Source organism: Tenebrio molitor, chromosome 5 (genome assembly GCF_963966145.1).
Source record: "Tenebrio molitor chromosome 5, icTenMoli1.1, whole genome shotgun sequence".
Taxonomy (NCBI): Eukaryota; Metazoa; Arthropoda; class Insecta; order Coleoptera; family Tenebrionidae; genus Tenebrio; species Tenebrio molitor.
In genome coordinates, this window is record NC_091050.1 from 6,750,440 (window position 1) to 6,764,482 (window position 14,043).

Sequence of the window (14,043 nt, forward strand, 5' to 3'; positions counted from 1 at the left end):
CGTTTTGAATTATATATCATGCTCATAAAATTTTTAATGGAAATATTTTTTCGTGATTGTTATCAAATTATTCAAACGATGCCTGTTTTATCGACGAGAGTGTCAGCAATTATTTGTCATCAAGTTGACATCGTGGGGGAAACACTTCGTACTTTGGGAATCCACCCAAACGAAATACAGTTTAGACGTGAATTGCATCAGACAAAGTGTAACCATTTAATAATTAAAAAAGTAAGTTGATTTTTTGTCTTCAACTGCAATGGCACCACCCACAATTTATAGAAACGTAGAATCAGTGTTAAATGTTTTAAACAGCTACAAAGTAAGTACTTTTGTTAATCTTTATTAAAATTTTGAGCCTTGGTGCCGTTATAGGGCGACAATACGCAAGGTGTAAATGCTTTATTACAAATTTACAGCAATGCATTAAATATATTTAAAGAAAATGACAAAAAAAGTGTTACAACAAAAACACATCCTTTCATAATACTTGAGGGATTAGACGGTTGCGGTAAGTCTTTTTTTACAGTATTGGCCGACAACATTTAATTATGTAATCTGGTAGGGAAATCTACTACTGCCAAAAGATTAGCTAAAACGATGCGCGCTGTCCAGTGGTGTACACCTCCAGAGTCTATTAAACACATTCGTCACTTATTTGATGATCACCCACAATTAAGATCAGCCTATTACGCATTAGGCAACTATATTGCAGCTCTAGAAGTGTCTGTATTGCTAAAACAACAACCAGTAGTGATGGATAGGTACTGATAACTTTTGTAAATTCGTTCCTGCAGAATTCATTTATCTACTCAAGGTACTGGCATTCCACTGCAGCCTTTGCTATAGCACAAGCCGTTCATGATTTTCCACAAGAGGTGGACATGCCTCCGGAAGGCGACAAATTTTATGAGTGGCCACAGGATTTATTAAAACCCAATGCTGTTTTGTTTCTGCATGTTACAGAAGATGTCAGACTTCAGAGACTTTCAAGACGAACCGTTAGCACTTCTCAAGAAAAATTGTTGAAAAGTACAACACAGTTCAGAGATAAGTAAGTCTCCTATTTTAGCATCTTATAAGAACTATGTAATTAAAATACTGTTTAGTATAATTTTAGCTTATCGAAACATGATCAACCCTGAAGCGATTTTTATCAACTCTAATAATGGTTTCACAGCAGTCATCTCAGAAATCAAAAATAAAATTGATCACTTATTTCAGTGAATAATAAATTACATTTTTTATCAATCTTGTTATACATTATTAACGATTTATTAATTTTAACTTTTAACAAATAAAGATTATTGTTACCCCAACGTTTTGTACGGATTAAGTATTCCATTTGGGTCCATCATTTTCTTTATGTTTCTCATGACATTAATAGATTCTTGAGATTTCATCAAACCCAAGTATTTTGATTTCAAGAACCCCATCCCATGTTCCGCGCTTACGCTCCCTTTGTAATGCACTGTCCGCTCAAAAATGAAGGGTTCAATGTGTTTCGCTATTTCTGGAGTATATTTTTGTACCGAAATATTGAGATGAAGATTGCCGTCACCTAAAACAATAATAAATAACAGTAAAACAATTTTGTGTAATTAAATTTTACCTAAATGTCCAAAGCCAAATACTCTATGGGATAACTTTCCCATGTGTTCTCTCATGTCATCTACTAATTTGTAGTAGTTATGCAACGGAAGCGACATATCATACATAAACACATAACCGTCTTTGGCAAATCCTTGGGGAATTTTTTCCCTCAAAGCCCAAATCGCCTAAAAATATAAATTTATACCCACTAAGAAATGAATAATTTTCATTTTTCACCCACCTTCAATTTACCAACTTCTCCAGTAACAGTGCCGTTCAATATAAAATTTTTGAGCAAGCAACTTTTCAAAAATGCATCGAGTTTTTCTTGGTCATGCTCCTCGTTACTGCCACTAGTTTCAATTAATACATAAAAAGGGTAATCTCCAATAGGAGATTGCATTCCTAGTTTTTCGTTTACCAATGTCATTGTAGGAGTGTCTATTACTTCAAAGGCCGTAAGAATTTCATCCATATCTTGTTTGCACTTATAGAAAGTTTTCAGTACTTGATGGAAATTTTGCAAACCCAAAAACGCCACGTGAACTGATTTTGGACGTTGTCTACATTGAACTGCCACCTTCGTTAGAACTCCTAGGGTTCCTTCTGCTCCGATGAATAAATTTTTCAAGTGGTATCCAGTATTGTCTTTTTTTAGAGTACTTAACAGATCCAAAATTACGCCGTTAGCTTGAACCTTTATCGAATTACGCATTTTAAACCAAGCGAGTTAAAAATTGACTTACGACTTCTAGACCCAGAACGTTCCCGTGAAGATTGCCGTATTTTAAAACACGTAAGCCTCCAGCATTTGTGGATACATTTCCTCCAATATGACAAGAACCTTTAGCTCCCAAATCCAAAGGAAAAACTAAGTTTTTCTCGGCCAAATACTCATCAACATTCTGCAGGATGCATCCAGCTTGACAAGTCAAAACGCCTACAAACTTTATTATAATCGAACCGTAATTTACATTTAAAAAAAATAGAAAATAATTCTACCGCTAACCCGATTTTTCATCCAAACTGATGATCTCGTTCATTAATTCTGTTGAGATGACGACTTCATCAAAGACAGGAGTCCCACCCCCAACGACGCCTGTATGACCTCCTTGAGGACAAACTGCCAAACGGTTGCTGTTACAAAAGGACAATATTTTTGACACTTCTTCGGTGGTTTTAGGTTTTAAAACAATTGTACTGCCACCTACAAAAATGCATATTTAACAACAGGAAGGTTTTACATATTTTCGATATCATAATTTTTAATTTTTATACCTCGCAAGGATTTGTGCCAGTCGACATTATATTTTTCGAGATCCGACAGATCTGTTACAATGCGAGTTTCTCCCAGTAATTTTCTGAAATAATAAAGATGTTCTTCCTCAACATGACTATAGTTACCTCTAATAATGTTGTAGTTATTCTAGAACGTAATAAAGTTAATCACATACAAACACATACCTACTTATTGTACGTTATTAGTTACTTTACCTTCGTAAAATTTGGTTTGGAATGAAGACATTTTTTTAATGTAAGAGCACCACTTTTACCAGAGCTAATACACGATAAAAATGTGCACACATTTTTAAACATTTTTCTAAAAGTTACGCGCATAAAACAAAGTCAATGTTGGAAGTTGTCTGAAATCTAAACTTGTAACCTTTTAAATTCACAATGATAAACAACATATGATAAGATATACTAATACCATTATGTGGAAGAATAATTTAATATTTATCTTTAGAAAAGACGGTAAATTTTGTTTGGCGAAGAATTTGTAACATTCACGGACGAGTTAAATATTTTTTAAAATCATTGGCTTCTGATTAAATCAACAAGAAATAAGTCTTAGTTAATATTACTAACTACTAAAATAACGAAGCTGTAATCACATTAATACTTGGTATCAAAATAAAGTAGTGACCTCCGGCGTTTCTTAATTTTATCAAGGTTCAGAAGGTAGCTGAGACATGTGTAAATACATTTATTTGTATATTAACACAAATAAACACTATCTTTCTATGTATCTAAATAATGTTTTCAAAAGCAATTTTACGTAAAAACCCAGTTTTATTGCAATATTAATTATTTAAAGTTAGCATGTTGAAGACGACAATGATACGCATCTTGTGTTATAAAAGATAATTAAAAGTCAAATATAATTATGTATTATCTATAAATGCGTGAAAATCTGAATAAAAAAGTTGATGAAAATCTGTTCCTACTCGTAGGTTTTTAACATCAATTGAAAATTGTTCCTTAAAATCTGGCCAACCAGTTGCTCAATTTGAATTTACCGCCAAGGGACATTTAGGGAATTTTACGTTTCCAGGATTTAAATATCATTTTGACATTTTAACGTACGTTTCTTGTGAAGTTCAAAAATCAATTTAAGTTTTTTGTTTGTATCCGCGTTTTTACAAGAAGTGACGAATTTTCACAGAAGCGTTGCAGGTAATTTATTTAAAATACCATTGAAATTATATAATTAACAATTGAAACTGACATTTAGTTTAAGATGTCCAAGGAATTAAATTATTTTGATGAGAAAACCATTTTATCCACTCCGAATCCAATTTCTTCTTCAAGTATGTCATCCGAAAGCCACAAAAAGAAAAATAATCATCTAGAGGTGTACACCGGGAGACTGAGCGACGTAGAAAATTCTCTCGGCATTTTATCACTCAAAAGCGACGATATTTCTCTTCATCTTTGCCACACAAAAGCATCCGCACATTTATCAAAAGAACGTCAAAAAGCTTTCGATTCGTTAAAAGAATATTCCGCAAAAATGTCAGAATTGACCTCTCTACCGTCACGATTTTTAAGACGATCTGATGTGTCAGAGGGTAGTGCATCGGACCAGCTTCATTCAGACAGTACCATCAGTGAACGCGATTTGTTGCCAGGCGACAGCTCAACGCCAAGACAGTCACTGCTATCCAACTTAGAATATGTCAGGAAAGAACGCCAGTCATTTGGGCAGTCCATTAGTTGCTTGGCAAATTCCATCAGTAAAAATCCACATTTTGACTTAAGTAAACTTGCAGATGAAGTTCGCAAAACAATCGATCCAGAAGGCACTTTTCGCTCAGGTGAGGAAGCTATTGCGAAGTTGGAAGAAGATGAACGTTCTTGGCAACGAGAGAAAGATATTCCGGCACAATTGAAAGAATTTTCTACTGATAATAGTGAGGATTTTAAATTGTCCATGGGGTCCTTTTTCAAGCAGAGATCAGACGATCTCAGCAAAGTCCTACCTAAAAGCCCAACAAAGTTTCAACCACCAATTCCTTTACTTGAAACTTCTACATGTAGTACAGCTTCTGGGAGTACTTCTCTCGGTGGTGGGGATAGTTTGAGTATTAGTCACATAGCACAAATTTTATCTGAACAAACTCCCAATAGAGCGTTAGATTATTTATTAAACACGAAAAAGAATGCGCAAAAGGTGTCGCCCAACAACTCTGATAGTGTGAGAGAAAGCAAGGGCAAAGAAAACGTAGACAGTTTGAATGTACAAGAAGAAAATGTAGAAAATATTTCGCCCGACTTTCACCATGAAAAATCTGCCTTGTCTGTAAGAAGTACAAGTTCCTTAAGCAGCCTCCCCAATGGTAAACTGCCGATGGCCACAACAAAGACTGAAATCATCTGGGGCTGTATTAAACCGGGGAGAAATAACTCGCAGGATTTTATCATAAGAAATAGGTCGTCAAGCCGTTTGGGCATACAATGTTCCGTGTCAAATCCCTCATTTCGATTAATTAAAGAAGGTTCAGAACTGAATTTTTCGAGTATGATAAAAGTTGTTTTACAGCCCTACGAATCTCGCACTCTTAGTGTAACCTTCGCACCGACAACTCTGGGAGCTGCGGTGGATAATCTCAATTTTACATCTATAGACCCAAATCATAAACAAACTGTGAAACAGTTTATAAGGCTTTACGGGTATGGCGGATATGGGAATATAGTTATTCAAAAGATAATCAAAGATACGACAGGGAAGTACTTAATGTCACTGGGAAACGTTGACACTCAACAAGAGATGAAACAAGCTTTTGTGCTAAAAAACGTTGGAACTTTGCCGTCATTTGCGTATATTTATTTTATACCGAACGGCTTGTACTCATTTTCGCCGATTGAATTTTGCCCACAACGTGTAGTTTTGTTGCCCGGACAAGATAAAGAGGTCGCCGTTTTATACAACGTTCCAAAGAAGGACTTCAGCTACATCAAATCGAAGATCAACGGAAGCGTCATCGACGTGGGTAAACTCCACATGATTCACGGAACCGAAGTCGACAGAGGACGTCTTCGAAAATTGTGTCTGAAGGCGAAAGAACGGGGACAGGAAATAAAAGAGAGTTATTACGATATCACTGCAAAATTCACCGACGAAGTGATGGCAAGCGACTTAAAGTATCTACGGGAATCGGTCGGGTCCGTCGAGGAAATCGTTAAGTTTCTAAACAATGATGAAATCATCGTAACAATCGAACAAGACGTTGATCATACCATTACCGGACAACTTCAAGATGAAACGATGATGTTCCACAGTTTATGCGAAAATACAAATATCGACGCGTTTGGAAACACCACTTATAGAGATACTTGCCACGTCGAACCGAGTAGGATCATTTTGACACCTCCGAATAAAATAAAAGATATGATTTTTTTAACGAACAATAACAAGAAGATATTATATTTTGAAGCGAGTTCGGCGCCCGAGGGGCTGAATATAAGACCTAAAGATGGGACCATCCGTCCTGGAGAGACTTTACTGATTGAAGTGTCTTACACGAAGTACTGTAACGATAAGACTGTTTTTAAAGTGAGAATTTTGGTCGATAATGAAAGTTTTGAAGTCGACGTTAAAATTATATTTGTTAATAGGGTAGAATGAACGTGTTTGTCTGTGCCTTTTTAATTTTACTATTTAATGAATTAAAATTACTTTTTACAAAGGTCTGTTTTTTAAATACAAACCTTCCTTCTTTTTTAAACTTGGATAATACTGACGGCATTTAAAAACTAACAAATTAGAAATTGCGCCCTCGAGCAATCGACACAATTTTTTTTTATTTGTATTGTGGAATGAACTGTTATTAAGTAACATTTTTTTGCGCTACCGGCTTATTTTTACTCGATTCTCCTGTTCCCTAGCAGATCAGCTTGCCGAGTCCATGTCGGTTGTTATGGATACCTACAACAAAATAACAACTGCTATTAATGACAGCAGACCTGTTATGGATTATAACGGTACACGGTGCTGTTATGAACCATAAATTAGTTCAAAATTTAACCAATAGTAGGTATATTGATTCAAATGAGGTTTAATTGTATTGATAACATAATTAGGTATATTGTACGTTTAAGTAAAATCAGTCACGCAAAAAATATGTATACGAACTCGCTTGCTTGTAACAGATTACGAAATTTGGGTCTCCTTTCTCCAAATGTTTTTCTCGATCTGTTATAAAACACTTACCGGCCTCGTAACGTAATGCACATAATACTGAAACATTTCCTTACACTTTAATAAGTATTCAAAGACTTAATTGGCTTTATTGTTGTATGAGTTTTACAAAAATAGCACATGTACTTATTATTACTACGGTAAGACTTTGTATGGGTTTAAAATACCCTTTGGGTCCATCATTTTCTTGAGATCCTTCATTAAATCTATAGCAGCATTACTCTTTGAATAATGTATGTATTTAGGTTTCCTGAACCCTATCCCGTGTTCAGCACTAATGCTTCCCTTTAAATTCGAAGTATATTCGTAGATAAAAGGTTCAATTTTTTTCAAAATATCTTGAGAAAATTCTTTTGTGGTAACCGTAAAATGAATATTTCCGTCTCCTGAAATTCGCAATTCAAACAATGTTGGTAGAAAAGATTGCTCTTACCTATATGTCCATAACCACAACACCTTATAACCTCTGACCCTATCCTCTCGCGCATCACGTCAACTATAGAATAAAATTTCTCGAGGGGTAACGTTATGTCATATTTAAAAACGTAACCGTCATGCAGAAAGGCTTCGGCAATCCTTTCTCTCAGTTCCCAAATGACTTTCATTTTGCTCGGCTCGTTGGTAACTGTCCCATCTAGCACCGTCCCATCTCCCATAATATTTTCCAAAAACTTGTTAATTTTCTCTTGGTCGTGGGCGTCATTGCTGCCTTGCGTCTCCACCAGAACGTAGAACGGATATTCGGAGATGGGCGATTTCACCTTCAAGTGGCCAATAACGGCACGTATTGATTGCTCGTCGATCATTTCGAAAGACGACAATATTTCCCCCAATTCTCGCTTGGCTCTCCTAAAAGTGGTCAGGATCTGATCAAAAGACTCCACACCGAGAAACGCCAAATTAACAGCGTCCGGCTTCGACGGGCACTGGATTGCCACTTTTGTCACAATACCGAGAGCGCCTTCGGACCCTATGAAAAGATGTTTCAGGTGAAAACCTGTGTTATCTTTTTTCAGGGCGCTGAGACAGTCCAGAATTTCCCCATTCGCTTTCACCTAAAATGCATTGTGAGGTCGGTAGAACAACAATCTAATCTCCAGGTACCGCTTCGATCCCCAACACGTTGCCTTGTAAATTACCATATCTAAGTAGCCTCAGGCCCCCAGCGTTAGTGGAAACGTTTCCGCCTATTTGACACGAACCCTTCGCTCCCAGATCCAACGGCATCATCAATCCGTGATTGGCCAATTGCTCGTCTAAATATTCCAATACACAGCCACCCTCGCATACGAGAATTCCTACAACAGACGTGTTCGAGTTTCACATGCGACATGATATTTGTAAAATTTACCGGATGTATCGTCAACGCTGATAATGTTGTTCATTAAATTGAGTGACAGAACGATTTCGTCAAAAACCGGAACCGAACCACCCACAAGTCCTGTGTTACCTCCTTGAGGTGAAACTGCGAGGTTGTGATCATTACAGAAGGACAAGATTTGAGATACTTCTTTTGTTGTTTTGGGCTTCAAGACACATTCACTGTATCCTAAAAATTGTAAAAAAAAAAACGTACAAACACGAGTATGGTAACAAATAAAAAATTATTCAAGATGTAAGATAATTTAAAATCGTTTAATAAAAATGTACCCAAGTATTATAATTTGGATGGGTGACTTCAGGGGGAAACTGTATTCCGTTGTAATTTCAACACTCCACAACTTCATTACTTGATTTCAATATTGTCTGTAATTCTCAATGTTCTATGAACAAACTCCGACGTGAATGTCGGCTAAAAAGTGGGTGTAAGTATATACAGGGTGTATCTGAAATACGTGTGTTAATTTTAACCAGAAAAAGAACTCGCTAATTCATTAAACTTTTCTTTATAACATTTTTACGAAAAATCATGAAAAATGGATTTAAAATTTAGAATAAATTAGTCATCAAAGTGTATATGTACCCGATTGTGGGTAAGGGCGAAAATTTTCTGTTGTGATAGAAACGGAGCCTTGTCAAAAAGTTGTATTGTTATAGAAAAAATTAAATATCTATTAAAATTAAAATTTTCATGGTTACAAAAAATTGAGCCTAGTTAATCATACAAAACGACTCGTTTGGTAGAAATTGGGGGGCAAACAATGTTGGAATACTTTTGCGAATTTTGCAAAATGTTATAGAGAAAAAAAATTGGCGAGTTCTTTCATTGGTAGAGAGCTTTTAAAGGAATTATCATTACTTGATAGAAATATCCGTATTGATAAATAAATCCGACCGAAACACCGTGTCCATTTTTTTAATTTAAGTTAAAGAATATACATCAAGAATATAAAATGTTTTCGCTATACCTATTACAAACTGTGTTGCAAATTTAGTTAAGGTAAAATACATTTGCCTAAATAGAAATATGTACATACTTACTGGATTTTGAAAGGTCCTGTACCTATATCTAGATATGTTACATAGGTAGGTACTAAATCACTCGATTTACGATAGCTCCTAGGTAATTTACTACGGAGCAGGTTTAGGGAATTTAGGATGGCGACATGATTAATCTGGTGGTTTAGGAAGGACACCAACCTCTAACATTCCTGTTCCAATCGACGTTGTAGATCTCGCAATCGGAAGGGTCGTTCAAAACGCGATTCTCGCCGAGCAGTTCCCTGAAGAATTTCAAGTGATTTTGATCCAATTGTGCGAATTCCCCTCGTTTCACGTGGGGATATCGATCCTGGAAACGGGAAACAATTCTCATCGTCACAATTCATCACGAACCTGCCATCTGAACTTCGGTTCAGTTTAATTATTAAAAAAATTTCCTCTCCTGAGTTTAATTGGACTCGTTTCAATACGAAATCGAATCCGATTAAGCGGTGCAATAATCTAATCCAAATATGATTTCTGACCTACCTTAGTGAGTTCAGGTAATGTGGGGCTGGCGAAACCCCTGCATATTGACGAGGGTAAAATCCCCGGAGAGCGAGGCCGCAGCCTGCCTAACTGCTTTACACCCCTCAAAAACATGTGCACTTTGTGAGGGTAAAAGGGGAGAATCGCCGAAACTCAGCCACCGGTTCGGCCTACAAAAATAAACATTTTTACGTTAATAATAATCATTTCATAAACAAAGCCAAACGAAACGTTTTGTTTTAACCAAACATCCTGTGCATTGCTCGTTCTAATTTTAAAAATGATTTATTCATCATTGCCATTTCATTTATAATTACATTACATAGAAATCTACACAAAACAGTGCGCTGATTTAAAATAGTTATAATTGTAAGTACCTATGTAATGCAACATACTCGTACATATTTTAATTAAGTAGTTTGTTTATTTACCTCACTCCATAAATTTATTATAACCTAAAATACGAGTAACTAGAAAGATTGTAAGTAAAGTACCAAAACTAAACAAATATAACTTGTAAAACACTAAACATTTTATATGTTTTGTTATCTAAAGTTATCAATATTTTGTGGAATATGCTTGTGATAAGATAACCTCGTTTATTTATTATTTGAATAAAGAAGCAACGATACTAACAGCATTAGTACATACTTAAGATACACGTGCACATCAAAATAACTTTCCCAAAATTGGCAGATAAAAAATCTAATTTGAAAAAACCAATAGGCAGGTAGGTATAATCTTTATTAATATTAAACAACTGTTGTTTTGTGTATTTCTGTGTTAGTAATATTTTTACAATGTGCATTTATACATCGTGTAAAATATTTATTCAGTTTTATTTGTCAACGTCGTCCTTCAGAAAGAGATTGTCGATTAAAGGAAACAGGTGTTTAATGTGCGCTTGTGGAATTTCGCACTAGAGTTGTAACCACGTTGAATTGAAAACTGTTGTTAGTTTTTATTTACGTGTGTCGTTTAAAACACAAATTAAATATTTTGAATCAACATTACAACGCGTGTGTTAATCATACAAATAAAATTTGGGAATCTCTAGTTAGTATTGCCCATGACAAATCTAAGACAGTACTTAGCTCTCCTACTAATGGGAATATCTTTTTGAACTCACCACCTTCAAAATGAGATTTCGCGACTGCATAGTAGTGCGCGAAATCGATGTTCGCGCTCTAGTGCAAATGTTTTTTGGATGATATTGAAGCACTAGTGCGCGAACATCGATTTCGCGCACTAGTGTTTCAAAATAATCCAAAACGACATGAAAATAAATCGCCATTAATTCGATTGACACTTTGGCAATCGCATGGACAAGCACTATTCTATCCATGAAAGGTATACGACAAATCAGACATAATGTTCCTTTCAAAAAATATTGTACGAACTTCGATGCGAGAAGACGTATTCGGCACATAATAATGCGCTCATGTGTGAAAAATGTCTGCTCATTTCGTAAATAACTATTTCCAAGTCATAAAAGTTAGTTATGGCAAGTAAATTTCTATAATTTTATTTATTCCGATACCTATTTCTGTGGACACTAGCGCAGATGTAAGTGAATTTTTCTCAGAGCATTATTATCACATCAGGTGCAGCTTAGAGAGAGCTCTCTACTGTTAACTAATGTGTGGAATTTTTCTTATAGGTTGGTATAGATCTCAATTCTCAAGAGAATTTTTCGATCCAATTAGGATTGAGGGGACTAAATTGCCTATTATCCAAGGACAAATGGATAAGTATACTAAATGCCCGACTAGAACGAATATGACGCAAGTAGGATGAAGAAATTGTTTTCATTCTCCCTCAAAATGTACACAAGATAGGCTGTTTGCTAGAAATCGACTCGACTGGGTCTTGTAAATGTTGGCAGAACAACAGATCCAAAAATTAAAAATTTTAGTGGTGTAAACATCTCTTTTTTAATAAAGGTTATGTATGCATAAGTTAGATTTTTTGTTTGCCAATAAAACGGTACCTGTTTTTGAATTTAAGTTAAAATCATTTTTTCGCATTGAGTTTGACACTGACGATAACGTTTGACGTTGTAGACTTTGATTTGCAATACTAAAATTTTGACTGTACCAGTTTTTTTTTGGCCAACGAGGGTATAGTGTTTTCCAGCGGGAGATTGGTTGGTAATAATTCAACAAAAATTAGGAATTAGTTATTTATTTAACGAGTTCGTGCGTAATTTGGGCTTTTTTTGGTATGAGTGGGCCAGTTTAAAACTCGAGTGAAACGAGAGTTTTAAAGGTCCACGAGTGCCAAAAAAGCGCAAATTACACAAGAACGAGTTGAATACAACGTTTTTTTGTTCGACGAGTCCCCCCAAAGGCTCCAAATGGCTGAAAATCTTTAAAATTAGCTTGACGTTTCGTTTTGACAAGTTGTCAAATTTATCAAAATCCGTTCACACAGGAGAAACTTCTCAAATTCTGACAGTGTCGAACAAAAAAAAGGTTTATTTAATGGCAATTCCTCGCATTCCTGGATTTATCCCGTTACTCGATTTGGGCTGGATCTCCTCAAATAGGTTCAATATAACTGTCCAATCACAGTGGAATAAAAATTTTGGATTCTTTATCTGAACACGGAAAGTTTTAAGCCTAGATTTAGGCTGATTATCCAAATGCGGTAGGTACAGTAGAAAACACAGCTGGACTTTATAATTGCTTGAATCCCCTACTTTAAAATGCCAAACAACTTTAACCGCTGCCTCGTGTCCCTTTTTAATTGACACGCGCTGCGTTTTACTAGGGTAGTGGTTTTCCACCTTAGCTATAGCCTATTCATACCTGCGCAGGAGGGTTATCTATAAGTGTATACGAACTAACTTTCACTTTCTGTGTGAGTTAGAAAATAGTATATTACATACCGAGGCGAAAAGTATTCCATTCCTGTCGGGAGAACAATAGTTTACTCGAGACACAGGAATGGTACTTTTTTCGAGGTTTGTATAGATACTATTTTATTTACACTCAATCATTAAATGAAACGTTGTTTCTATGTATTTGAATTTTTTACAATGAAGTGTTACAAATTGATGTAAAACTTGGAATAAATTAGTCATCAAAATGTATACCCACCTACGGATAAGGGCAAAAACTTTTTGTTGTGATAGAAGCGGTGCCTTGTCAAAAAAGTTACATTGTTATAGAAAAAAAAACAAATAATTTAGATTAAAATTCTCATGGTTACAAAAAAATAGAGACTAGTTAAACATACAAAATAACTCGTTTGGTAAAAATTTGGGGGCAAAAAATCTTGCAAATCTTTTGCGAATTTTGCAAAATGTTATAGAGAAAACTTTCATAAATTAGCGAGTTCTTCCACTGGTTAAAATTAACACACGTTAAGATACACCCTGTATATAAATAAAATCGGATTTATTTTGAAGTTTAAAGAAAATTTGGAATTTTTTGGGTTACTTACCCCATACAGATGACATTTTAGCAGTTTTCAGAATTTTTGACTGGTTCTCTATTTGAATCCACTGAACTCACAAACTAATGAATCGTTTTCTTAAAACAAAGTTTGTTAGAAAGGGAAAATTTCTGATTGTGTTTTTCACTTTAATTCTGTAGTTGCTAGAAGACAGCTCAAGTAGCACCAACTTTTGAAGAAAATATCAAAGTTTGTTAGAAAGGGAAAATTTCTGATTGTGTTTTTCACTTTAATTCAGTAGTTGCTAGAAGACAGCTCAAGTAGCACCAACTTTTGAAGAAAATATTATGTCTTCTAGTTTAAATACATAATACGAAAAACGACAAAACCTTTTAGGCTTTTCTACTCCTAACAGAGGTAACTTAAGGTCATCATTTATTTTAATTGTTTGTAGACAAACTGTGAATTTCGTGAGGCCACCTCTTTCGTGTAACGTAACGGAAAATAGGTGGCGTCGTCGATAATAATCGATACCATCTATAAAAATGAAATATTGTCCAATAATTATCTAGCATAAATTCAAGTCGCGAAAAACTCCACCCTGCGGCCCCAACCCTCCCCAATGCAATCACCGCTCTCTGAATAATTAATCGCCATAT

General features: G+C 35.3%; 4 protein-coding genes and 1 long non-coding RNA gene across 11 annotated transcripts in view; 3 read left to right on the forward strand and 2 right to left on the reverse strand.

Moving 5' to 3' along the window:
- Window positions 1-39: 39 nt before the first annotated feature.
- LOC138131841 (UMP-CMP kinase 2, mitochondrial-like) lies at window positions 40-1,319 on the forward strand. 2 transcript variants are annotated; one of them, XM_069049087.1, is made up of 5 exons: window positions 40-322; window positions 376-511; window positions 566-764; window positions 818-1,054; window positions 1,110-1,319. In XM_069049087.1, exons 1-5 carry the CDS (start codon window positions 260-262, stop codon window positions 1,225-1,227), a joined length of 753 nt encoding a protein of 250 aa, XP_068905188.1. In that variant the 5' UTR covers window positions 40-259; the 3' UTR covers window positions 1,228-1,319. The 2 variants fall into 2 exon arrangements, with proteins under 2 accessions (XP_068905188.1, XP_068905189.1); XM_069049088.1 differs by having other exon boundaries at window positions 1,121-1,319.
- On the reverse strand, window positions 1,138-3,493 carry LOC138131838 (D-2-hydroxyglutarate dehydrogenase, mitochondrial-like). Its single transcript, XM_069049078.1, has 7 exons — window positions 3,088-3,493; window positions 2,872-3,019; window positions 2,603-2,800; window positions 2,340-2,533; window positions 1,835-2,290; window positions 1,613-1,778; window positions 1,138-1,561 (listed from the first exon to the last, which is right to left on the reverse strand). Exons 1-7 carry the CDS (start codon window positions 3,208-3,210, stop codon window positions 1,311-1,313), a joined length of 1,536 nt encoding a protein of 511 aa, XP_068905179.1. The 5' UTR covers window positions 3,211-3,493; the 3' UTR covers window positions 1,138-1,310.
- Window positions 3,494-3,703: 210 nt separating this feature from the next.
- Window positions 3,704-6,563, forward strand: spd-2 (spindle defective 2). Its single transcript, XM_069049077.1, has 2 exons — window positions 3,704-4,050; window positions 4,109-6,563. Exon 2 carries the CDS (start codon window positions 4,115-4,117, stop codon window positions 6,500-6,502), a length of 2,388 nt encoding a protein of 795 aa, XP_068905178.1. The 5' UTR covers window positions 3,704-4,050; window positions 4,109-4,114; the 3' UTR covers window positions 6,503-6,563.
- A 585-nt stretch (window positions 6,564-7,148) lies between these two features.
- The window catches only part of D2hgdh (D-2-hydroxyglutaric acid dehydrogenase), a 92,597-nt gene continuing 85,702 nt past the window's right edge, over window positions 7,149-14,043 (reverse strand). For all 6 annotated transcript variants that reach the window (XM_069049081.1, XM_069049079.1, XM_069049083.1 and 3 more), the window contains 6 exons: window positions 9,986-10,155; window positions 9,656-9,806; window positions 8,427-8,624; window positions 8,180-8,373; window positions 7,509-8,130; window positions 7,149-7,461 (listed from right to left, as the gene is read on the reverse strand). In XM_069049081.1, coding sequence (XP_068905182.1) covers window positions 7,211-7,461; window positions 7,509-8,130; window positions 8,180-8,373; window positions 8,427-8,624; window positions 9,656-9,806; window positions 9,986-10,099 — 1,530 coding nt within the window. In that variant the 5' untranslated portion in view covers window positions 10,100-10,155 and the 3' untranslated portion in view covers window positions 7,149-7,210. The remainder of the gene's footprint in view (window positions 7,462-7,508; window positions 8,131-8,179; window positions 8,374-8,426; window positions 8,625-9,655; window positions 9,807-9,985; window positions 10,156-14,043) is intronic.
- Window positions 10,152-11,943, forward strand: LOC138131842 (uncharacterized). The gene is made up of 2 exons (XR_011159921.1): window positions 10,152-10,354; window positions 11,646-11,943. It is a non-coding gene; the product is annotated as an uncharacterized lncRNA (long non-coding RNA).